Source organism: Podarcis filfolensis (genome assembly GCF_964270895.1).
Source record: "Podarcis filfolensis genome assembly, chromosome: 4".
Lineage (NCBI taxonomy): Eukaryota > Metazoa > Chordata > Lepidosauria > Squamata > Lacertidae > Podarcis > Podarcis filfolensis.
Genome location: NC_139607.1, coordinates 101,901,545 through 101,927,006, shown reverse-complemented (window position 1 = coordinate 101,927,006; position 25,462 = coordinate 101,901,545). Strand labels below are relative to the sequence as shown.

General features: G+C 52.6%; 2 protein-coding genes across 21 annotated transcripts in view; one reads left to right on the top strand and one right to left on the bottom strand.

Annotated features, from left to right (window-relative positions):
* LOC310760760 (sodium-dependent proline transporter-like) overlaps positions 1–10,322 on the top strand; it is a 31,064-nt gene extending 20,742 nt beyond the window's left edge. Inside the window, exons 10-15 of the mRNA XM_083609911.1 lie at positions 346–458; positions 2,902–3,036; positions 4,068–4,167; positions 5,531–5,649; positions 6,999–7,172; positions 9,007–10,322. Of these exons, the coding sequence (XP_083466037.1) occupies positions 346–458; positions 2,902–3,036; positions 4,068–4,167; positions 5,531–5,649; positions 6,999–7,172; positions 9,007–9,171 (806 nt within the window). The 3' untranslated portion in view covers positions 9,172–10,322. The remainder of the gene's footprint in view (positions 1–345; positions 459–2,901; positions 3,037–4,067; positions 4,168–5,530; positions 5,650–6,998; positions 7,173–9,006) is intronic.
* Positions 10,323–11,084: 762 nt separating this feature from the next.
* STIM1 (stromal interaction molecule 1) overlaps positions 11,085–25,462 on the bottom strand; it is a 101,094-nt gene continuing 86,716 nt past the window's right edge. For 5 of the 20 annotated variants that reach the window (XM_083609716.1, XM_083609712.1, XM_083609701.1 and 2 more), the window contains 7 exons: positions 22,742–22,919; positions 20,974–21,141; positions 19,991–20,091; positions 18,411–18,649; positions 16,719–16,796; positions 14,614–15,040; positions 11,085–13,492 (listed from right to left, as the gene is read on the bottom strand). In XM_083609716.1, the coding sequence (XP_083465842.1) occupies positions 12,946–13,492; positions 14,614–15,040; positions 16,719–16,796; positions 18,411–18,649; positions 19,991–20,091; positions 20,974–21,141; positions 22,742–22,919 (1,738 nt within the window). In that variant the 3' untranslated portion in view covers positions 11,085–12,945. Of the gene's footprint in view, positions 13,493–14,613; positions 15,041–16,718; positions 16,797–18,410; positions 18,650–19,990; positions 20,092–20,973; positions 21,142–22,708; positions 22,920–25,462 lie in introns of all 20 variants that reach the window. The other 15 variants (XM_083609707.1, XM_083609706.1, XM_083609705.1 and 12 more) reach the window with 6 other exon arrangements.

Below are 25,462 nucleotides of genomic sequence, written 5' to 3'. Positions count from 1 at the left end.
GGGGGCAGGAGGAGAAGGAGGAGGTGGGTCCTCGTCTGTTTTGGGAGGGGCTTACATCCTGCCAATCAAAGCGGGGAATGATTGGAGAGGATAACTTGGATGGGTCGCTTCCTCACCTCCTCTCTGAATAAGCCTTCTGCTTGGGAGTCCGGGACCAAGGTGGGATTCGAACCCAGAACTCCTCGGTCCACCCTGCTTCCCCTTGACAAGCGTGGCTGTGGCATCCAGGGCGTAAATCCCAGGTGCCTCGGGTGTGGCCTCGTCCTCCGTGCCCTGCAATTGATTCTGCCAAACACAGCTGGGTTAATGGCCCCAAAATCTCTCCTTCCTTCCGTCCTTCCCCAGGTCCAGGTCTGGCTTTCGTGGCCTACCCAGAAGCCCTTGCTTTGCTGCCGGGATCGGCCTTCTGGTCCATCCTCTTCTTCCTGATGCTCTTCACACTGGGAGTGGACACCTTGGTCAGTTCCAGATGTTCCAGATGTTGCTCTGGGTACCCCTCCTTCCGCAGGCCCAAGGCTAGCCGGACTCTGCGAGAGAATCACAGAATTCCCGAGTTGGAAGGATCAATCCAGTCCAACTTCCTGCAATGCAGGAATGTGCAGCTGGCCCCAGACAGGGATTGAACCCGCAGCCTTGGCGTTATCGGCGCCACGCTCGAACCCACTGGGCTATGTCAGATGAAACCACATTTTTAAAGGCCAGTCCAATAACTGGGGTGGGGAGACATTCAGACATGGCCAACACTACTATAAGAACACCAGTTGAGCCTGCAGGATCAGGCCAGTGGCCCACCTGGTTTCCCCGTGGCCGAACAGATGCCCATTATGGGAAACCACCAGGCAGGATCTGAGCACCAGAGCAAGTCTCGCCTCCTGGGGTTTCCAGCAACTGAGATTCAGAAGCATCACTGCCTCTGGCTAGGAGCCGTCGATGGTCCTCTCCTTTTCCATGAATTTGTCTGATCCTCTCTTAAAGCCACGTAGGTTGGTGGTCTTGTGGGAGGGAGTTCCATAGATCCTTCCTTTGTGTGTGTGGTTTTTTTTTGGGGGGGCATGCTCTGATAATTGGCAGGCCCGAGGCAAAAAAGGTGCATGGCGTAAGTGGATGGTACCAGTCTTACAAGTGCGTTTTGCACAATTTCATTTTGCGGGGAAGTGCATGTCAAATTGTAACCCATGGAAGGAGGTGGGTAGGTCAGAATGGCGGGTAGGCAGTCGCTGTGAGTGCTGGACTCCCCCCACCCTAACTGTGAATGTTTCTCATTAAGTTGTCATTTTGGGGAAGGATTGCAACGTTAAAAATGAATGTGCTACCAAAAATGTTGTTTTTATTTCAATCAATACCAATAATTAAAGGTGTGACGATATTTAAAGAATGGCAAAGAGTATTATCAAGATATGTCTGCAGGGCAAGAAGCCTAGAATAAAATTTAAGATTTTAACGGATGCAAAAGATAGAGGAGGCTTTGCCCTGCCAGACCTAAAGTTATATTTCGAGGCTGCATGTCTTTGCTGGGTGAAAGAATGGATAAAGTTGGAAAATTCAGAACTTCTGGATTTAGAAGGATATGATAATAGATTTGGTTGGCACGCATATTTATGGTATGAGAAAAAAAGAGTGCATAAAGGTTTTGAAAATCACATTTTCCGAGGTCCGCTGATTGAAGTATGGAATAGATACAAAAATTTATTAGAGTTTAAAACTCCACTCTGGTTGTCGCCATTGGAGGTAATGAGTGTTAAGAAGATCAATATGACGGGGAGTTGGATTACATATGAGAATTTAATTACAAAAGAAGGAAATAAATGGAAATTGAAACCATATGATGACGTTAAAGAATATGTGTTTGATTGGCTACATTACTTCCAAGTGAATACGATGTTTAAAAAAGAGATGCTGGAGAGAGGTTTTCAAGATGAAAAATCTAGATTTCAAAAAGAAATTGTGAATAATGATGTCAAAATTTTATCTAAAATGTATAAATTATTACTTGAGTGGCATACTAAGGATGAAGAGGTTAAAGTTGCAATGATTCAGTGGGCCAAAGACTTTGGTTATAATATTCAATTTGATGATTGGATAAGATTGTGGAAAGAAGGAATGAAATTTACTGCATGTACTACAATAAAAGAAAATGTTATGAAAATGTTATACAGATGGTATCTTACACCAGTAAAATTTGGAAAGATTATAAAGTTAGTAATAAATGTTGGAAATGTCAGGAGAAAGAAGGAACATTCTATCATATGTGGTGGGAATGTAAAAAAATGAAAGGTTTCTGGGAAATGATTTATAATGAATTGAAAAAAAATGTTGAAATATACCTTTGTTAAGAAACCAGAATTTTTTCTGTTAGGAATACTAAGAAATGACATAAAAAAGAGGGATGAGAAGTTGTTTTTATATGCAGTAACAGCGGCAAGAATTTTGGTGGCACAAAAATGGAAACAGGAAGAAATCCTGACGAAAGAAGAATGGAGAATGAAGTTGATGGAATACGCAGAATTAGACAAGCTAATGGGGAGAATTCAGAACCGGCGAGACCAGAGATTTACCGAAGACTGGAATAAATTTACAGAGTATATTAAAAATATATGTGAAGGCCAATTAACATTTGTAGGTTTTCAAGAAGCTCTGTGATAATAATGGAAAGAAATATTGTTTTATAATAATTGTTAAGATTAATTTGGTTAAAAAAAACAACAACAATATAGATGGAAGAAATGTGAATAATTGTGATAATATGAAAAATTTCCAGATAGACTGAAGGAAGTCTGAAAGTGGAAAGATAAAAATTGGATGTATATTTCGAATGGAATGTTTTTCCTTTATTGTTATATTTGAAAATTTTATAAATAATAAAAAAAAAACAAAACCGTGAATGTTTCTCTGTCTTTCTAGTTTGGGAACATGGAAGGCATCACGACGGCCGTGATGGACGAGTTCCCTTCGCTTCGCGACTGGAGGCGCAAAGCCGTCTTCCTGGGGCTTCTCTGCTTTGCCTTCTACCTTCTGGGGCTCCTGCTAATCACAGAGGTAAGCAGAACGCCAGAAGAGCCTGCTGGATCAGGCCGAGGGAGGGGGGAACTGAGTTATTTAAGAGTCATGCGGGTGGCACTGTGGGTTAAACCACAGAGCCTAGGGCTTGCCGATCAGAAGGTCGGCGGTTCGAATACCCGTGACAGGGTGAGCTCCTGTTGCTCAGTCCCAGCTCCTGCCCACCTATCAGTTCGAAAGCACGTCAAAGTGCAAGTAGATAAATAGGTACCACTCCGGCAGGAAGGTAAACAGCGTTTCCGTGCACTGCTCTGGTTCGCCAGAAGTGGCTTAGTCATGCTGGCCACATGACCCGGAAGCTGTACGCTGGATCCCTCGGCCAGTAAAGCGAGATGAGCGCCACAACCCCAGAGTCGGCCACGACTGGACCTAACAGTCAGGGGTCCATTTACCTTTAACTAGTGAACAAGGGGGGACTCGCATTGCCCATTCGCATGTCTCTGGAGGAGGCTTCAGTGAAACTAGGCTATCACTGAGAATCATACTGATTGGGTGCTTTTGATTTTTAACCCGTTCAAGAGTTTAAAGAAGGTGCCTATATACACGGAGCATAAAATTTTCCTGAGATGTTATCTTTCTGCTGTTGTATTTATTTATGTTGTATTTTATGCTGTTTTTTAAGTTGCATTCTTGATCAAGCTGTTAGCCGCCCTGAGCCCGGTTTTTAAACAGGGAAGGGCGGGGTATAAATAAAAAAATATTATTATTATTATTATTATTATTATTATTATTATTATTATTATTATTATTATTATATTATCCAGTCCTGCAGCTTGTTCCCACAGCAGCCAACCAAGATGCCCAAAGGGAAACCGGCAAGTGGGATTCGAGCGCAAGAAGGCTGCAGGGCACAATGCCTCTGCCCTGTTGAAGTCCTCCTTCACATAGTTAAACTGTGGAACTCCCTGCCACTGGAGGGAGCTTGGAAAGAGGAACAAGATAGTGGACTACCTGGATCCAGCAAGGCTCTTTTTCCGTTCTCACGTGTGTGGCTTTTCCTCCCTCCCCAGGGTGGCATCTACTGGTTCACCCTCATGGATTCCTACAGCACCAGCTTTGGGCTCATTATCATCGCCCTCTTCATGTGCCTAGGAGTTACCTTCTTCTATGGTGAGTGCCTTGCAGGCCTCCTCACCCCAGTCTGTTTCTTCCAGAGCTCTCCTGGCTTCCAAACCTTTCTCCTCCTGCTGCACCGCCAACTTGAGGCATTGCCTGGAAAGGCATTTGGATGCCCGCAGGGCAGTCAGCGCTTTGAGGAGCAAGGCAAGATTTTGAGGCCAATTCCCACCTCTGTCTGTCATCCCCGCACCCTCCAAAGGGCTCTTAAACTCAGCCTTCAAGAGGAGCAGTGGGAGGATTTGGGGATATTTAGCCTGGAGAAGAGGAGATTCTTCAAGCATCTTCAAGTACCGTATTTTTCGCTCCATAAGACACACTTTTTTCCTCCTAAAAAGTAAGGGGAAATGTCTCTGCATCTTATGGAGCGAATGTGTGGTCGGTCACTGGCTCCCTTTCCGGCCCCTTGCCCAGGCCTCCATTTTTTAATGTTCTGCAGACGGAGGCTGTTTGTTTCCCCAGCGACATGTGACTGGCTGATTAGATTATCTGTCTGGAAACTGTAGAAATGGCTCCCTTTCCTTTCCTAAGGAAGCTGCAGAACTGTGAGTTGAGCCCCATAAAAACAGGATTTTTTCCCCTTTGCAAAAGAAGCCGCACAACTGTGAGCTGATTCGCAAAAAAATGGGGCTTTCCCCCTTTCCTCCTCTAAAAACTGGGTGTGTCTTGTGGTCAGGTGCGTCTTATGGAGCGGTAAGCCAGGAGCAACCACTGGTCAGCCCTCGTGGCTTGTTTGGAGAGAGACCCCAGAGCCACGTCAGAAGAAGCCCAGCTCCTCCTTTCGCGGTGGCCCAGCCGGAGAAGGGGATGACTGCCGTGAAAACTCCATGATGCAGCTCACCCATATCACCGTATCTTTCCGTCTATAGGACGCCCCCTTGTATAAGACCCCCCCTATTTTGGGGGGAGGACTCAATTTTAGGGAAATGAGGGGAGATGGCGCAAAGTTGTTGAGCCTCTCTCCCACACAGCTGCGGGCAGGAAACACTCCCTAGATCATTTCCCGCGCACAGTGGCATCAGGAGAAGTTGCGCTCCCGGGAGCACAACCTCCTCCGATGCCGCCGCACGGGAGCATCAGGGAGCACCCGCCATGCAGGGAATCTGCACTCCCGCCAACAAGCTGGCTGGCGGCGCACCGCTACTCCACCCCCCCCCCATGCCACTATCTGTGTATTGGATGACCCCAGGTTTTTTACGTGATTTTTGAGTCAAAAACCCTTGTCCGATACACGGCAAAATATGGTAAACCATGGAGAGGTGTCCCAGTTGACGGTGCGGTGGCCGGGGGGGGGGTTCTGCCACGCTGCCCCCCACTTGCTAACTCCCTTTCCTTGTCTTCTTCCCCAACCACGCAGGCATCAACAAGTTCTGCCAAGATATCGTGGACATGATCTGCCGCTGCCCACCCTGGTGCAGTCAGCTGGTGCTGTACTTCAAGGCCTGCTGGGTGGTCTTCACGCCAGGGCTCTTGCTGGTATGTCGCCCCCCCCCTTCCGCTTGGGTGGGGGCAGAGATTTTTCATCAGCTTCCTGCCACTGTTCATCTTGATTTAAATAACTGGATGGTGAAAGCCGAGTGTTCATTTTGATCATTTTGGCTTTCCTTTTCTGAACCTGGATTTTTGCAACCTGGGCTGGACTCACAGAGTGTTTGTGGTGGGGGAGGAAGGGAAAGGAGAATGTGAGCCGCTTTGAGACTCCTTCGGGTAGTGATAAAGCGGGATATCAGATCCAAACTCCTCTTCTTCTTCTTCTTCTTCTTTGGTCTACAGTGGTACCTCTGGTTGCGAACGGGATCCGTTCCGGAGGCCCGTTCACAACATGAAAAGAGCGCAACCTGAAGCGCCGTATCTGCACAGGTGCACGGCACGATTTGGTGCTTGTGCGCGTGCTCAAAGCGTGATTTAGTGCTTCTGTGCATGCGCAAGCGGCGAAACCCGGAAGTAACCCTTTCCGGTACTTCCAGGTCGCTGCGGGATGTAACCTGAAGAATGTAACAGGAAGCAAACGTCACATGAGGTATGACTGTAATGGCATTGTGATATTGGAAGACCTAGGGCAAATTTCTCCCTTGTTTATAGGCCTTTCACGGCCGTCACTGTGGTCTCTGACCTCATAACACTGGTCCTGAGAGATCTGCATTGGCTCCCAGTACGTTTCCGAGCACAATTCAAAGTTTTGGTGCTTAGTTTTAGGGGGCTAACCAGGCTGGGATAGCAGGCTTGTTGGTTTTTGAATGTCTGATGTAGATTTTTTCAATTTCGCTGTTCTGTATGGGACAATGACAATAAAGATTATTTAAAGCCCTAAACGGCCTCAAAGGCCCAGTAGACCTGAAGGAGCATCTCCACCCTCATCGTTCAGCCCAGACACTGAGGTCCAGCTCCAAGGGCATTCTGGTGGTTCCCTCATTGCGAGAAGTGAGGTTACAGGGAACCAGGCAGAGGGCCTTCTCGGTGGTGGCTCCCGCCCTGTGGAACGCCCTCCCATCAGATGTCAAAGAGAAAAACAACTACCAGACTTTTAGAAGACATCTGAAGGCAGCCCTGTTTAGGGAAGTTTTTAATATTTTATATTTTATGCTGTATTGTTTTTAACACTCGATTGGAAACCACCCAGAGTGGCTGGGGAAACTCAGCCAGATGGGCAGGGTATAAATAATAAATTATTATCATTATTATTATTATTGCTTGCTGCCGGAATAGCAAGAAAACCATTCTGCTCCTTTCACACAGGAGGTGGGGAGCCTCACACGTGACTGCCCCTTTCTGAAACTCCCAGAATCCTCCAACGATTGCTTGTGTTTCCTTCTCCCTCCCCACAGTTCATCCTCTTCTACATCTTCCTGGATCTGTCCAGCACGACTTTGCATTACGGCACTTACCAATATCCCCGTTGGGGAGAGGCTCTGGGCATCTGCATGGGGGTCGTGACCTGCATCCAGATCCCTCTCTGGGCAGCCATCGCCCTCTTCAAGGAGTCGGGGACCCTGGCAGATGTGAGTATGATTCAGAAGGCTGAATGGTGATGTGATATAGACACCTTCCAAGGCCTTGACGTGGAAGAGAGGGAGCAAGCTTGTTTTCTGCTGCTTTGGAAGGGAGGCCCCAAACCGAGGGATTCCGAGGAGTTTCTGACTTAAGAATCAGGAAGAGCTTTCTGACAGTAGCAGCTATTCGACAGCCTCCCCTTGGGAGTTTGTGGACTGCTTGGAGGTTTTTAAACACAGGATGGATGGCCTTCTGTCGTGGATGCTTGAGCTGAGATTTCTGAATCGCAGGGGGTTGGATTAGAGCAGCCTTCCTCAACTTGTGGGTCCCCAGATATTGTTGGACTACAACTCCCATCACCCCTAGCTAGCAAGGCCAGAGCTCAGGGGTGATGGGAGTTGTAGTCCAACATCTGGGGACCCACAGGTTGAGAACCACTGGACTCGTCCAATTCTACAGTTCCTGCCCCTGGGCTGCGCAGTTCCCTGGTTCAAAACCCCACCTCTGCCACTACTCAGCAGAGGGCCTTAGGCAAGCTGGCCTGTCTTGCAGGGGTCACAGAGTTTGAAGAGACCCCCAGGGTCATCTAACATCACCTGGTTTTGACTGGTGACGTTTTGACCTTTCAAGCCCTATGAAGCCCAGGACCCTCGTACTTACGGGACCGCCTCTCCTGGTCTGCCCCGCGGAGGACCTTAAGGTCCATGAATGACAACATTTTGGAGGCCCCAGGTCGCAAGGTGGTTAGATTGGTCTCAACTAGGGCCAGGGCCTTTTCAGTACTGGCCCCGACGTGGTGGAACGCTCTGTCACAAGAGACTAGGGCCCTGCAGGACTTGACATCTTTCCGCAGGGCCTGCAAGACAGAGCTGTTCCGCCTGGCCTTTGGTTTGGACTCAGTCTGACCCTTATGATTCCCTCCCCTTATGGTTTTGATGAGGCTGCATTTTAAATTGCATTTTAACCTTTATTTTAAATTGGTCCCCCCCCCCATTATGTTTTTACTGTAATTTTACTGTTGTTAGCCGCCCTGAGCATGGCTCTGGCCGGGGAGGGCGGGGTATAAATAAAATTTATTATTATTATTATTATTATTACTACTATATGGAACACTTTAATCAGTCAAGACGATAAACGGCAGGTAATGTCTCAAAGCCAGCTTAGGCAGCAGGCAAATGAATACAGGGAGCTGCCTTTTATCGTGACCGGCCATTGATCCACCTAGCTCAAAGTCTGTCTGCACAGACACTTCCCTCTGGAAGCTTCTGGATGAAGACCATAAGATCAGGCCAATGGCCCTTCTAGTTCCAGGATCCTGTTCTCACAGTGCCAACCAGGTGCCCTTAATGGGAAACAAAAAATCAGGATCTGAGCACGAGCCCCTGTAGTATTCAGAAGCAGAGTTTGGCCATTGTGGCCATCGACTGCCCTCTCCTCATTCATGAATTCATCCAATCCTTTTTTAAAAGCCATCCAAGCTGGTGGCCATTGCTGCCTCATGTGGCAGGGAGTTCCATAGTTAAAGTATGCCCTGCAGGAAGGACCTACTTTTTAATCTTTCCCGAACCTTCCAATTCCAGCTCCCATCATCCCTGACTGCCAGCCGTGGCTGAAAAGGGATGACTGGAGGGGGGCACCAGGTTGGTGATCCCTGACCCACGTGGAGTGGCAGCAGCCCTCCAGGGTTCCATAGGAGGATCTTCCCAACCCTACCAGGGGGATGTTGCGGGGCTGAACATGCAGAGCTCCTGGAGTCCTCAGCCCTCATGCTTCTTTTAAGAAGTTTGGGGGTTCAAAGCTGAACTCAGAAGCTCACGGGCTTTTTCTCCACTGCTGTCCCAGCGTTTCAGGAAAGCCATCCGCCCTCTGAACTCCTGGCGCACTGCCAGCAGCCGAGACGCGTCTCACGAGATCATCGATGTCCCCTACACGGTGAACCTGACGGACAACGACTTCACGGGGGGCTGGCAGCCGCCGCACAGCGACGAAGCATCGATCTGTGGGTGAACGGAGCCGCGGTTGTCCGCCTTCGCCAACAGCAACCGCCCATCTCGACTTCCTTGGGACATCCCCATCATGGCATTGGGGAAGCCCTGCTGCTGTTTGCCAAGGAGAGTCTGAGTCGGGGGCCAAACCTAGGGCTTCAGAGCACATTTCCCTATGTAACAGGGTGGTGGACAAGGCCTGGCAGGACTCTTCCAGACCCTGCTGTGGCAACGTCGGTGCCATCTGCCAGCCCTGCTGGGCTCACGAACGCGGCAGGCTATTGCTGTCTCCAAGAGCTCCTCCAACTCAACGGATGGCTTGCCACGGAGGTGCCACTCGCTCGAGAGGCCGGGTCCCAGCCAGTCTTTCTGGACTGGCGAAGCGTTCCTCTCTCTCTCATTTGCACACCTGACTCTCCAGCCAGGAAGAAAACAAGCAGGACATTGTCTGCTGCAGAGCAGCAGGAAAACTCTGGGCTGCTTCCTCCGTGTCCCTTGTGCCCCACCCGGGTCATTCTTCATTGCTCCCTCGTCCCTCCTCTCGCCCCCATTGCTGAAGTGGCCCAAGCAGATGGCCAGTGGAGGGCTGGGTTTCGACCAGATGTTTGTCTGCCAAACTCGGGAGTCTAAAAAGAAACAGAGTCCCTGCTAGGTGCCAAGTGCGAAGCCAACGAAGTAACCGAGCTCAAGCCGGTGTAGGGAAGGACCCGATCCCCTGGGTAACGCCTGGCTCTCCTATGGGATGTGGGGCTCAACCTGCATCAGCACTGACCAATGGCAATGCTGCCTGGGGCTGGTGGGAGCTGGAGGGGTCCCCTAGCCCTGCCCTGATATTAATGCTCTGGGAGGTGCAGGCAGTTGGGTCTCTCCCTCCTTGAGCCCCTTCCCCGCCATTGCTCCTCCAGTTCAGGAATCCCTTGCCCCCAGTCTCTGCATTCCATTGCCCTGTTGTATTCCTGTTTCTCTTCAGATCTGTGCGTGCCAATGTGGGGACGAGTAGGAACCGGGTTCTAATTGTGTGGGGCTTTGGTTGGCGGAAGTGCGGGGAAGGGCACTGGGAAAGGTTTGGAAGATGCAACCCCTGTGGAGACCACATGTGGAAGCGGAGCTCCCCCCTCCCTTCCAGGGGAAATTGAAGATTTCCCCCTAAATAAATGGTTTGATCTCTTCCAAGTGCCTTGGTGCAGTTGATTTTTTTCCTCTCCCTTGGGAACTGGGCCAAAGACAGCCAAGGGTAGGGATTAGGGTACATACACACAACCCACAGAGTGTGCATAAATGGTTATTGCAATGCTATAGCACAGGGTTGACCCTGAAGACAGTTAGGAAATGTCTGCTGATGTATAGGAAATGTCTGCTGATGTAGAATTTTGTGGCTAGGCTGCTCCCTGGGGCAAGACGGTTTGAGCCTGGGACGCCAATCCTGGACTGGCTGCACTGGATACCAATCTGTTTCCGGGCCCAATTCAAGGCTCAGGGCCACATTACCTCAAGGACTGCCTCTCCCCACATGAACGGACCCAGATCCTGAGCTCATCCTCCGAGGCCCTTCTTGGTGTGCCCCCCTCCCCTCCAACGGCAAGAGCTGTCCGGCAGTGGAACGGACTTCCTTGGAGGTTTTTAAGCAGAGATCAGACGACCATCTGACAGGGATCCTTCAGCTGGGAGCCGCCAAGTCCTTATCAGGGAAAAGGTGGGGTATAAATGAATGTAAAAATAATAATTCTCGCATTGCAGGGGGTTGCATTGGATGTCCCTTGAGGTCCCTTCCAACTCTAGGAAACTGCCCCTCAGGCAGAGGGCTCTTCCTGAGCTCTTCCTCTCAGCCAAGGCCGTGTTGCAATGCCACCCAAAGCAAACCCTTCCTTCTCGCCCAACCGCCACTTCCTGCCTGCCCCCTCCCTCTGCCAAAGGCACCGACGCCACACAGCCGCCTTAAAATAATCTACATGCTTTTATTGGATTGAAAACAGTTTTATGAAATGGCCATTAAATAAGATCAAGACTTGGCAGGTGCAGAGCAGGGTGGCCTGGCGCTGGGGGGAACGGGATGCTCTCCTTGTGCCCATCGCTGCCCAGGGCAGAAGCTGGCAGCCAGACGGGACCTCATGGAGGAAGATGATGTGAAGGCTGCTTTCCTTGGCGCTCGTCGTGCCTCCTCTGGTGCGTGGCAAGGGTAGAAGGGAGCACCACGATCCTTCTGGGTTCTCAAGCTAGTCTTCATGGCCTTGGATGGTGGAACTTGGGGGGTGGGGTGGGGGTCGCCCCATCCTCTGCTTGAGCCGAGCCCAGGCCCCCCCCCTCCCTGTAAGTGCCCGGTCTCTCGGCTTCCTCACCAGCCCCGGACATTGTCAAGCTGGCAGAGCAAGGCCCGGACGGCGCAGGCGCTTGGAGATGGAGGAGAAGCAAGAGCAGGAAGCTCAAAGCGGTGCCAGCTTGGCCTTTAAGTCTCTGAGTTTTCCCCAAAGCTCTTCCTCTGTCCTTGCAAGGCATGCAGGCAGGGCTCTGGAGGGGAGGCTGCTGTCGGGGAAGAGGACCTGTGTCTGCCACGGAAGGAGGCCACCAGCAGCCCAAACCTGTCCACCTTTGTTCCAAAGTGCAAAAACAAAACATAACAGAGTCTGCAAGAGGGAATGGGAGGCAGCTCTCTCACACACACACCCCCACATGAGCTGCCCACCTCCCAGACTGCAAGGTTCTAGCCCAGAAGGTGCAAGGGGTCTCCTCCCCTTGGCGACACACAGCCGGGCGCCTGGCATGGCCAAGAAGCTGGGCCAGCTCCGGTCTCCCTGCGTCCTATGTGCATAGGGCAAGACCTGGCTGTAGCAGGGACGTCCCGGGGCAGACAGCAACTCCAAAGGTAGAGTTGTGGGGAAGCTCTTGCAGAAGGCTTCTAGGCTCAGCGAAGCCTCATTTGTGAGCCAGAAAGCAGACACAAGAACGCCCCCCAGCTCCTGCAGGGACCCCCCCCCAAAGCCAAGCACCAGTTGCAGAAAAGACAAGGCCTCTTTCCACTGGAGGGGAGGTGTGGGGAGAAGGAAAGCCCCTGCTGCTCTGGGGCCAAGTGGCCGCTTTGTGGTCTCCTGCCCGCAGAGCTGGGGGCTGAACTTGCCCCCTTTTGTCTGTAACGAACAGTTGATGTTAACACAGGGATCTAAAAAATGGACTTTTGCAGGCCGATTGGAGTTCATCTCCCTCTCTTTCCTCACTCCTCCCAGCAGCCCTGGCCTGCCCTCTTCTTGCCCCTTCTTTGCTTCGCTTGAGGCAAAGGGGCTAGTCCCTAAAGTAAACCCACATATGGGGGGTGGGACAAGCAATGCGAGCACCGCCCCGCCCTCCCCGGCAACAACCCCCTCGCAAAATCCTCTCCCTCCCTGTGGGGTGGGCCACTGCGCCTCCTTGGGGCTGCTGTGGTGCGCAGGGGAAGCAGCGAACAAAGGGGGGCGCAGGGGGTGAATGGATCCAGTGTCGCACGGTGTGGCGGTGGCGAGAGGGCTAGGAGGGAGAGCTTGTCTGAAGCCATGCGCAGCCAAAAGCAAGGGACCCCCCACCACCACCTCTGGCGCAGGGAAGGCGGCCAGGCCGACATCCCAAAATAAATAGGGGCGTTCCACCAGCAGCTCCTCCACCCGGAGAGCAGAGGGATCCTGGGGGAGGAGGAGGAGGAGGAGAGGTGGGTGGGTGGGTGCTCTTGCCCCCCTCCTCAAGGTTCTCCCCCTCCCCTCGCCTCCTGCTCCGTCCCAGTGTGGGTGTTTGGCTGGGGGGTTCCCTCCTTGCTAACCCCCCCGGCCCGGACTTATTTCTTGGGCTTCTTGAAGATCTTCAGGGGGAACTTCTTCTTGCCCTGCCCCGAGGAGTCGGTCTCTTCCCCCGTGGAGCCGCTGTCTTCCTCCCCGCCGGCCGCGTTCTTCTTGGAGGCCAGGTGGGGGATGCGGCTGTTGCCCGCCTTGCCCTGGCTGTTGAGCCGGGGGTCGGAGGTGGGGGAGGGCGTGTCGGGCTCGGTGGAGCTGGGGCTGTGGGAGCGGGAGGAGTCGGAGTGGGCCTGGCGGGAGGGGGGCCCTGCCCCGGCCACGTGGCTGATCTCCCCCAGGCTGGACGACTTCTCCAGGCCGTGGTTCAGCATCACGGCCTTCTTCATGAGGATGGGGCTCTCGGGGAAGGGCTCCGGCAGAGAGGAAGCCTCCGCCGGCCGGTTGCTGTAGCCGCAGGCGGCCGCCACTGCCGCCTCCTCCGACTTGTTGAGCAGCGCTGGCCGGGCGGGCAGCCGGGGGGCCGAGCTGGACGTGCGCTGGCTGTTGCTCAGGTGAGGGATGGAGGAATCCGAGTCAGAGTGCGATAAATCTCTGGCGGTGGGGGGAGCAGGAGAGAGAGAGAGACAAGGAAAAAGAAAGCAGGGCGTGAGGAACCCGGATTTTAAAATGTGTGACCGCGCACTCTCCAGATTGGTTATCTCCCGCTTGGACTACTGCAATGCGCTCTATGTGGAGCTACCTCTGAAGGTGACTCGGAAACTACAACAAATCCAGAATGCGGCAGCTAGACTGGTGGGGACTGGGAACGGCCACTGGGACCATAGAACACCAGTCCTAAAGGATCTACATTGGCTTCCAGAACAATTCAGTGTTGGTGCTGACCTTTCAAGCCCTAAACAGCCTTGGCCCAGTATATCTGAAGGAGCATTTCCACCCCCATCGTTCAGCCCAGACACTGAGGTCCAGCTCTGAAGGCCTTCTGGCGGTTCTCTCCCTGCGAGAAGTGAGGTTACAGGGAACCAGGCAGAGGGCCTTCTCGGTAGTGGCTCCCTCCCTGTGGAACACCCTCCCTTCAGATGTCAAGGAGATAAACTGACTTTTAGAAGACATCTGAAGGCAGCCCTGTTTAGGGAAGTTTTCAATGTTTGATGTCTTAATATGTTTTTGTACATATTGGAGGCTGCCCGGAGTGGCTGGGGTTAATAAGAATAGTAATAATTACTGATGTCCAAAACAAACACACACACCAACACACAAACCCAGGCAGGGTTAAGAACATCAGAAGAGCACACTGGATCAGTCGAATGGCCTGCCTAATCTAGCATCCTGTTTTCACAGAGGCTGGCCGTTGTGGGGAACCTGCAAGCAGGATTCAAACCAAGAGCCCTCTTGGAGCAATTTAACTCTGTGCAGCGGGGAGAAATGGAGGCAAACCAAACAAAAGCACACTCTGCATCACAGGACGGCCCAAGTCAGGCAGGGAGGCGGCTGGCCGGTTAGTTGTGTTAGCGTCTTTTTTTCCTGGCCAGAACCACCAGCCGAGAGGGCCAATGACACGCCAAACCAGGCAGGGCAGGCCTCAAGACGGCAGCCAAGGGCACCCATGCTTCTGCCGGGGGGAGGAGGTAGGAAGCGGGGTTAGGAAGGCAGGCCGGGCCCCGGAGGGGAAGCCAAGAGGGCAAGCACCACTCCCGGAGGAAGCCGCACAATACCCATAGCTCTCGGCCCGGCAGCGCGTCCCGGAGGTGACGTCGGGAGGGGGCAGGTTGGGCAGGGCGTCCACCTGGAGGATGTAGGAGGAGGTGGTGTGGTGGTAAAGGATGGGCAAGGCGTGGCAGGCGGAAGCGGAGGAGGGCGAGTGGCCCGCGGAGGAGGAGGAAGGAGGAGACGGCGGCGAGGAGGAGGAAGAAGAAGATGGAGAGCAGGCGGCCGCACTTCCGCCGTGGATGTCGGAGGCGAAGGGCTGGCTGCCGCTCAAGCTGGGCATCCGGCGCAGAGTGACCCTGCCGGGCAGGTAGTGGACCAGCGGCCCCGATTCACCCTGGCCGGTGGCCTGGTGACTCTCTACCAACCTCTGCGATCCCAAGGAGTGCTGCGGGTCGACGAGGCGCTGGCGGACGCCGCTGGACATGGAGGGCGCTAAACCGGGAGAGAGGAGGGAAAGAGACAGAGGATTAGGAGGGCGAGCGGCTCAAGGGAGACAGGAGAGGCTGCTGGCTGTCGGCTTTCGCACCCTGTCCCTGCCCACTGCCAATTGCTCCCCCGGGGAAGTGAAGGAGCTCCCCACTCGCCCTGAGCCCCCAGTAAATGGCTGTGGCAGCTCCTCCTTGCAGTGCCTTTCGTTTTGCTTGTTTTGTAAGAGTTACACGCTGCTCGACTGGAAGGAGAAAGCTCAAAGCGACGTAGGGGAAAAAATAAAACCATGAAATCATCTGTAAGAAAAAACTGAGCGCAGCAACCTAAGACTTAAAAAAAGTTAAAGTGGAAATAGAGTAAAACTTGCAGCGGCAGGCTTGTCTAAGCCAAAGAGTGCAGGGACGGCATCTGACGGATGTCAATAACAGGTTCGTAAGTGCATAGGTGCCGCCGCACCAAAATATTGTTTTTGCACAAATGTGGAATGGGGTTGACGTGGCACGCTAAGAGGAGCAGTTTTGTCGATCAAAGCAGTCGAGAGGCATCTATGGGGGTCACCTAAACTGCTTGCTGCCCTATAGAGGGTCTTTGCCATCTTCTTTGGGGGAATCTTACAAGCATCTCCCTCCTCTTGCCCTCTCCGGATCCTTCTCTCAAATGCAGCCCTGCTAACGGAGGAGAAGCGAGCAAAGGAGCCTGGCGGACTCACGCCTGGGAACCCAGGACGAGGTCCCCGGACCTCCAAGGCTTCACAGCGCCCAGGCACAACCTCCCGACGGGGCACCATGGGAGGTTGGCACAGAGATGCCTTCTGGGTAGGCGCCGTTCCAGGGGTGGAGGGTGCCTGGGCACTGGAGGGGCATGCAAAGGAAGCAGCAACGTCAGAGGGGTTAAGAGGCGCATGGAGCAGGAAGCAGATGAGCAAGGGGGGCCCTGCTGGGATCTGAAGAACCAGGAAGCAGCTGAAGTGATTCCTGAACTGCAGGGGGTTGGACTAGATGACCTTTGGGCTTCCTTCAAACACTACAATTCTAATATTCCAGAGGCTCGGGGGGGGGGGGTGAATCTTTGCCCACAGAGGCAGGGGGAGGGGGCAGGTTGCTCTTTCTTCTTGTTTCTTGCCAGCAAGCATCCTCCAGGAACTGCAGGTTTCAGCCTGGCAGGTCTTTCGAAACGGGAGAACCTAAGACCCACCTGCTGGATCAGGCCAATGACCCATTTATCCAACCTTCTCTTCTCACAGTGACCAAGCAGATGCCCATTATGGCAAACCCACAAGCAGGATTTGAGCACCAGAGCTGTCTCCCCTCCCCTGGATTCCAGCAGCTGGGATCCAGAAGCATTGCTGCCTCTGACTGTGGACAGGAACGTTCAGGCCACAGAGTCCAGATGACAACCCGAGTCCCTCCTGCCCTGCTGTCCTCTCCGCCTGGGGGTGATTCTGGGTCCCAGCAGGCCCTGCCCCCAGGGAAGGTGTTAGTAAAGATGCCAGCTTTGGGGGGGGGGTTTGTGTGTGCACTTTTTTGGCTAGAGATGAAGGAAGAAAGGATGAGGTGAGAATTAGCTTCTGTGCTCAGAGAGGCTGCTGGTGCCATTGTGTGAGCAAGGAGGGCCCCTCCTTCCTGCCCTTTGCGTTTAGTTCAGAGGGTGGAAAGAGAACCCAAGATAATAATCCTCAAACCGGGGTATTTCCAGGACTGGTCCTCCGAGGAGAGGGATGAGCGGTCGCTGAACCTGTGCCCCAAGAGCAAGGCTGCGTCTGGCGTTAGCCAACCGGGAGGAGGGCAGGGAGGCCGGTGGGGGAGAGAGAAAGGGGGGGATGTCATTGGTGGGGAGAAATATCACACCTCACATCGGCATTTCTGATCGGCAAGCAAAGGACCCTGCCCTGCCCTCCACCGCCCCCCAATCCTGCCAAACCTAGACCACCGCTCTGCGCCCCATTGCCGGGGTTAAAATAGATGACCCGTTGGGGTCCCATTCCCACTCCGTGGCTCTGTGCCCACTCACCACCCCCCAGGCTTGCCTTCCCCACGTCTGCCCCCAGCTGACACCCCCAGCAACCGCTCCGTCCTCATCTTTCCTGCCCAGGGTGGTGCAGGTTCCAGTCTATTCTATGGGACTCCTGAATTGCCGGGGGGTGGGCTGGATGACCCCCGGGGACCCTTGAAGCACAGCAGCAAATTCCCACCCACCCCACACTCCTCCCAGTATTGGGGAAATGCAGGGCAGAGGCAAGCCAGGCGTTCCTGTCTTAGGCCATCGTGAGTCAGGGGTGCTTCAGAAGAGCAAAACGCCTGAGCCCCAGACTGCAGGTGCCTTGCTGAGCTTGGGGAACGCTCTGCGCATGTTCAAAGGAACAGCACCCTTCAGCTGAGCCTTACCAAGCCCCGCTTGATTCCAGCCGTGTTGAAGCTGCACGATGGGAGCTGGTGGCATTCTGTAGCCCCAGGCTACGCTCTCCTCCTCCTCCCCCCCCACCCCACTTTAATGCAGAGGTGGGGAGGGCAGGACCCCCGGCTCCTAAAGCACACAGGCGCACCAGATGCGGGGGCTGCTTCCCACTTCCCTCCATGCAGAATTTGCTTCTTGTGTCAGGAAGGTGATACGGGGAGGGGGATCTGGTCCAGAGGTTCCCAAAGTGGGGGTGGGGCAGTGGGCTCATCAGGGAAGGGGAGCGCTAAGGGGGTGGCAGGGGGACAACGAAGGTGCAAATCACCATCGTGAAAAGCTGGCATCCCCGGATCAAGCCCATCCATTTTGTTGAATCAACTGAATGAAATAGTTTTAACTGGGCTGCAAATAATTGTGCAATTCACGGTTACCACCTTCAATTTCACCGTGCGATTATCTTCCTTAGGGGGTTGTGCAAACCACTATTCCAAATAATGCATTTATACAGGATGGGTGGCACTGGGGACGAGTTGATGGAACAGAGAGAGGGGGAGGGGGCTATTGGGTTGCTGTTTTTATTTCGATTATATATTTTGTGGTTTAATATTTTGATCTTGTTCTGTGAACCTCCCTGAGACCTCCAGGTATAGGGTGGTATATAAATTCAATAAATAATAATAAAAACAGAGGAAAAGTTTTGGGAACCTCTGTATCAGGAGGACTGTGTGAAAGTGAACCATCCCCTAGCTGGCGTTTCTCAAACCTGGGTCTCTAGCTGCTGTTGGACTACAACTCCCATCATCCGTGACCCCAGAGGTCCTGCTAGCAAAGGATGATGGGCGTTGTAGTCCAACAAGCAACTGGAGACCCAAGTTTGAGAATCACTGCTAGCCTAAAGTCCTCTAACAGGTGAAGGCTCCCCGCTTTCCATTGCTGTGAAGCCCCTCGCCCCCACCCCCCGCTCCCCAGGGAAACCTACACTGCATGGACATGGGGGATACAATTTCCTCATCCAGGTCGTCCACGTCATCGGTCATGATGAAATGCGAGGTGTTTGGCCGCGTGCAGCTTCCCATCCACGAGGGGTCGATGTTGAGGACGGACACCAGGGTGTGGATGCCTGGGTTGACCACGATCTGGAAGCCGCACAGCATCTCTATCTGCTGCCAGCGGTGCAGCCGCTCCCGCAGGGCTGCTGTCACCTCGCTCAGGGCTTGCCTGCAGGGTGGAGAAGGGAATGAGCTTCTATGAAAATGATGCACCGGTGGTATTTGTTATCTAAGTTATCTAAAATGTATAGAACAACTTCAAATACCTGCTGGAAGTGTACAGAAAAGGAAGATACCTTTTACCATATGCGGTGGCCATGTAAGGTAACAGAATCATTTTGGGAAATGGTGTATAATGAGTTGAAAAAAATGTTTGAAATAACTTTTGTTTAAAAACCAGAAGCGTTTCTTTTAGGAATTATAGGTGCCGAGATCCCGATAGATCAGAAAAGACTTTTCATGTATGCGATGCATGGATGTTATTAGCCAAGCCATGCTGCTAGACCATGCCGAAAAGGCAAAACTGACTGGGAGAGTCAGAAATCAAGAAGACAAGGACTTTAAAAAAGAATGGGGGGAAATTATAATTTACCTAGGAGACCATCGTAAACAAATTAAAACTTTAGCTGGACTATAAGACCCACTTGTAATGTAACGAAAATTATGGACAATTTGGGAATACAGTGGACGCTCGGGTTGCGAACATGATCCGTGCGGGAGACACGTTTGCAACCCACAGGGCCGCGTCTGCGCAGGTTGTGATTTGGCGCTTCTGCGCAAGCGCGATTGCCGAAACCCAGAAGTAACCTATTCCAGTACTTCCGGGTTTTGGTGCGTCCGTAACCCAAAAAAATGCAACCTGAAGCGTCTGTAACCTGAGGTATGACTGTACAAAAACTATGGAGACTGGACTCACATGTAGTTGTAAGTATTGGTACAAGGACCCATGTAGGGGATGGAGAGAAGTCTGGAGATTCAGAGAATCTCAGAGAATGGTTATTAAACAATTTTGTTATAAATGTGCACTTGTGAAAACAAATATTACGAAAAAAAGAAAGGAAAGGAAACAAGCAGGGCTGGAGGGAGCGGAGAGACAAAGGCCTCAGGTGCCTTGCAGGGGGTTGGTCTGGATGGCCTCTGGGGTTCCTCCCAACTCTACAGTTCCACAAAGCCCAACCAAGGAAGGAGCAGAGCTGAGTGGCCGAGCGCCTGCTTGGCATGCAACAGGCCCCAGAATCCATCTCTGGCAGTATCTCCAGACAAAAAGTGGCGAAGCAGAGGGTGATGCGCCTGCACCACAGAACATCTTTAGCCCGCGGAGCGGATGGGCGGCTAGGCCCTTCCTCCTTCGCAAAGCGCTCTTGCTTCCGCAGAACAGACTGGGGGGTCATCTGCTTCCCGCACAGCTGAAGGCTCCCAGCTTCTGGCCTCCAAACCTGCGCACCTAGGATGTGGGTCTTGCGGAGGGGGCAGAGCCGACAGAGGCTGCCCACACACACAGCAAACTCACTTGGCCGTCAGGATTTTATGATCCACGTCGTCCAGGGACGAGCTGTGGGCAACGTGGAATGTCCCAAAGAGAGTGTTGCGCTTCTTCTTTATCTTTTCGGCCTGGAAAAGGGCATAAGTAGAGGAACGTGACTGAAAAGGTGACGTCTATTCAAACTTTTCTGCTCCTGAGTCTCAGCTCCCAGCCCCTAAGGGACCCAGAGGGCGAGGCTAGGAAAGGAAGACACAGCCCACACCCTTCTGTCACGGGGTGCTGAGCGGTCTGTGGATTCTGTCTCCCACCTCCATGGGCCTCATTGAAGCGTAAGAGCTCGGCTGCTGGATCAGGTCAATGGCCCGTCTAGTCCAGCCTCCTGTTCTCACAGTGACCAACCAGGTGGCCTAAAGCAAAGCCTGCAAGCAGGATTTGAACACAAGAGCCCTCTCCCCTCTTGTGGTTTCCAGAAACCGGCCTTCAGAAGCATCGCTGCCTCCAACTGTGGAAGCAGAGCAGAGGCATCAGGGCTAGCAGCCCTCAAAAGCCCTCCATGAATTTGTCTAATCCTCTTTTAAAGCCATCAAGGCTGGTGGCCATCCTGTGGCAGGGAGTTCCATGGTTTAATTCTGTGCTGTGTGAATAAGTACTTTATTTTCTCTGTCCTGAATCGTCCAACACACAGCATCACTGCATGTCCTCAAGTTCTAGTGTTATGAGAAAGAGAAACCTTCCTCTATCCACTTTCTCCATGCGGTACACAATTTCACAAGTTCCTATCATGTTGACTTTTCTCTCAACGACAAGCCCAGACGCGGCAACCTTTCTTTGTAGGAGAGTTGCTCCACCCCCTGGATCATTCTGGGTGCCCTTTCCTGAACCTCCTCCAATTCTACATACCCTCTTTGAGGCGAGGCGACCAGAACCCCATGGTTTAGCCATGCACTGCGTGAAGAAGTCCTCCCTCTCGACTGGGCCTCCTTGCTCCTTCTTCCCTGTCCCTCACTCACCCCTTCCTTGGCCAGGAGCAGCTGCTTCTCGGCGTTCTGCTTCTTGATGTTGTAGTACTGCACCTCCACCTCGTGGGTCAGCTGAAGCCACTTCTGCAAGGCCTCTGGGACGGCCCAGCTGCTGTGCGACTCCAGCTCCTTCTCCGCGTTCTTGAGCGCCATGCGCACCTGCAGGGAGCAGGGAACAACAGCAGCCGCTCTAGTAATTCGGCAGGCAGGCAAGGGGGCCCCAGGCACACGAGATTTCCTCGGGGGGTGGGGGGGAATCAGCCACGGTCAACAACAAGACGCACCAGCCCCGTCCGACAACCCCCCACCCACTCCGGTCTCTCTGGGCCAAGGGAGGCAGGTTTCCTCTGCTTACTGCCAAACTTCCCACCCTATCAAGGGGGCCTGGAATTGGGACGCCACAGCTCATGCCCCTTTGTGTGCCCTCAAGAGTGGAAACGCCAACTGATCAGACGTCCGTGGGAAGCCAGGAAGCAGGATCTGACCACAAGAGTCCTCACAAGAGCCCTGTGGCTTTTAGCAACAGGCATTCAGAAACATCGGGGCACCGTCTCCCTGGGTGTGCAGGCACCCTGGGTGTACAGGCACCCACAAAATTTTCAGCCCTGGGTGTACAGGCACCCACAAAATTTTCAGCGAGGGGTCTGAGCCCCCTCAATATTCTGCAGCCGGCTCTCCTGCTGCAACAGCGGGCTCCGCCAGAGCCTGTCACAGCAGCAGGAGGCCCTGTGGAGGGCTCTGGCTGCTGGGAGGAGCTCTGGCATGCCCTCCAAAAGGCCTGGCAGGGGCTGCTGAGGCTGCAACAGGCTCCATCGGGCTCTCCCGCTGCAGTAGCGGGCGTTTAGGAGGGTATGCCAGGGCTCCTCCCAGGCTCACCTGAGAAGCCTTGCTCTCTCTAGCTATGGAGACAGAGCATCCTGGCTAACAGTCATCCGTGGCCCCCTCCTGCTCCGTGACTTTGTCCAATCCTTTTTTATAAAACAATCCAAGTTGGTGGTCCTCACTGTCTGCTGTGGGAGGGAGTTCCACAGCTGAACTACATACTCTGCAAAGGACTTTCTCTGATCCGTCCTGAATCTTCCAGCGCTCAGCTTCATCAGATGTCCACGAGTTCCAGTGTTGAGAAGGGAAACTCTTCTGCATCTACTTTCTCCCTGCTATGCATCATTTTACAAACTTTGATCATGTCACCTCTAAACTAAGAATCCCCAAACGCTGCAACCTTAGGAAGTCGCTCTATCCCCTGGGTCATTTTGGCTTCTCTTTTCTGCACCTTCTCCAATGAACCCATGAACGGGGAGGATAACAGGAGGCCTGATGTTGACCCAAACCCCACAAGCTCTCCTCCCGCCAGGCTGAACCCAACTTGGACCTCAAAACCTCTATGCCACTTCTAACCCTCCTGAGCCGCAGAGATTGGGCTAGAGAGGTTGTCTGTGCCAGTCTTGCTGCCCGAGGTCAAGCGGTCATGGGAAACAGGCCAAAGATACGACTGCCTTGAGGTTGGACGAGGCCTTCTGGTTTTTTTAGCCCAATTATATGGAGACAGGAATCATGTGCGTCATTTTAAAATTGGGACTGATGGGAGGAGAGAATCTGGCATATGGCTGCCACCTTTTTTTAAAGGCTGGCTTTGGGGGGCTCAGTTCCAAAGGGCAGCAGGTCAGGCAGAAACCTCCAGAGCCCAAAGAAAGTTCAAGCCCCCCAGGAGGAGCTGTCCACCTACCCGGCATGGGGGCTGCTCCCGGCCAGGGCGTACCTGCTCCAGCTCCTGCTCCGCATACTTCTGTCGGCTGAGCTCGTTCTCTGTCCCCTCCCGCAGCTCCCGGAGCCGGTGGGCCTCCTGCTTGGCGATGCTGATCTCGTCCTGCAGCCGCTTCTCCAAGGAGACCTTCTCCACCTCCACCGTGCGGTGCTCCTCCTGGGCCTTCTGGAGCCTGAACAGAGAGACAGAGCAGAAATGGGCCATGAGACTGGCTGCCCACAGCGCGCTAGGGCTGGAAGTCTGGAGAGATGCAGTCACCTCCCCCAGGAGGAGTGCAGGTGGGCTGGCAAGAATGGAGCGCAAGGAAGTAGGTCCTGAGGCTCAGAGAAATGCCTTGGAGATGCTCAGAGGGGAGCTGGATAGAAAGAGCACAGAGAGGGGTGTTGAGGGGAGAAGGCATAGGGAAGCTGAGAGTGGAGAGCAAGACTAAGGGCCAGGTCATTCTGAAACAGGAGCGAGGTGGTGATGATATAGGCATGGTTTCACTTACAACGCAGGAATTCTACAGCCCCTATTCATTTTGCTTTGGTGTCTAGCCTCCCAAAGCTCCAAGAAGATTAAGAAAAGGAAGGCAGGGTTGAAATATACATTCTTAAAAAAAACCAGAAGCATTTGTGGCACTGTGGATTAAACCACTGAGCCTCTTGGGGTTGCCGATCAGAAGGTCGGTGGTTTGAATCCCCCAATGGAGTGAGCTCCTGTTGCTCGGTCCCTGATCCTGCCCACCTAGCAGTTCGAAAGCATGTCAAAGTGCAAGTAGATAAATAGGTACCGCTTCGGCGGGAAAGTAAACGGTGTTTCTGTGCGCTGCTCTGGTTCGCCAGAAGCGGCTTAGTCATGCTGGCCACATGACCCAGAAGCTGTACGCTGGCTCCCTTGGCCAATAAAGCGAGATGAGCACCGCAACCCCAGAGTCGGCCACGACTGGACCTAATGGTCAGGGGTCTCTTTACCTTTTATAGGCCAGGACATTAATAGGCAAGATGTTAAACTGTTTTTATATGTAACAACAGCGGCAAAAGTATTGTTAGCCCAGAAGTGGAAGCAAGAAGAAATTCTGATGAAAGAAGAATGACAGACGAAATTAATGGACTATGCAGAATTGGACAAAATGACAGGAAGGATTTGAAACCTGCAGGACCAGAGGTTTACAGAAGATTGGAAGTATATGAACTATCTGAAGAGCAATTGTAACCAACAAATTAAGCTAGTAGGGCTACAAGAAGTTTTGTAAGGAGAAATATACAAAGTGTTACAAAGTAGAAAATGATAGCGATATTAGTTATGAGTTTGAAATGTAATAGGGAAAATATGAAATGCATACTAAGAGATTAGATTGGAAAATTTTCAGACAGGACTGATGGAAGTAAAAAAAAAATTGAATAAGAAGTAAAAGTATGTTTAATTGCTGTTGAAAATGATACGTTAAAAAACTAATAAGAGCTGTTCGACAGTGGAATTTGCTGCCAAGGAGTGTGGTGGAGTCTCCTTCTTTGGAGGTCTTTAAGCAGAGGCTTGACAACCATATGTCAGGAGTGCTCTGATGGTGTTTCCTGCTTGGCAGGGGGTTGGACTCGATGGCCCTTGTGGTCTCTTCCAACTCTATGATTCTAATAAAAAATTATATTTAAAAAAAGAAAGAAAAGGAAGGCAGGAAGGAAAGAAATGCAAGCTTTAAAGTTGATTAAAATCCCACCTGCAGCACCCCTCTGCCAACCAACCATCAACCCCTCTGCTGGAAACCACAGGAGAGTTGCTTTTGTGCTTGAATCCTGCTTGCTGGTTTCCCACTGTGAGAACAGGATGCCAGACTAGATGGGCCTCATCTAGCAGGCTCTTCTTACGTTCTTCACCAAACCTTGGCCCTCAGCCACGACTGATGGTGGTGCGTTTTCCAAGGCAGGGGACTTCCTGACTCCAGGGGAGCCGCCCAGCACACCTCCCTCTGACCCCACCCAGAGTGGAACCGATGCCTGGCAGACATAGGTTTAGACAGGGGGTTCTCAGCTAGTACCTGGACACACCCTGGGGCTGACGAGAAGGGAAAGGAACCTCTCCCAGGCACACAGAGCTGTTGCCGTTTGTTTCCGAGGCTGCAAAATGCAGGACATGCGTACCTCAGTCTCTCACCCCACCCTGCAGTGATGCTGCAAACGAGACAACTGCGTCTGTATGGCAAGTGGAAAAGCGAGGCTGAGAGAGGGCACCCACCCAGAACTGCTTTTTGCAGGGCACCCACAACACCTATTCAGCGTCTGGTTCCCGTTTCCACGAATTGGGCTTTGCCATCCACTGAGAAGCTGGACTTCAATCTGATCTGATGCTTTAATGGAGCCCTTGCACTGTCCAAAACAAGGACCTTTGCCAAGAGAGGAAATGGAGACAATTGCATCAGCCTGTTCCAAGGAGAGTTGTGGGCTTTGAGCCATCCTGGGGTATGTGTGAAACGAGTTTACGTCACTGCACAGCATCCCAGGAGGATGGAAGGAGGCAGCGGAAATCTTTGTCCTGGCTCTTAGGACCCAGACCACAAACTGCTCCCCCTCCCAGCCTTCCTCCAACAAAAGCATGTGCATTGCCTCGGAAAGATAACGTTTTTCTAAGATTCAGATCTAAGGACGGCCCACGATTACCCCATGGGATATTGCAAAAGTAAGCCACAGCCCTCAGGACTTTACATCCCAAGATCTTAAAAACTTCCTCTGCCCCCAATTC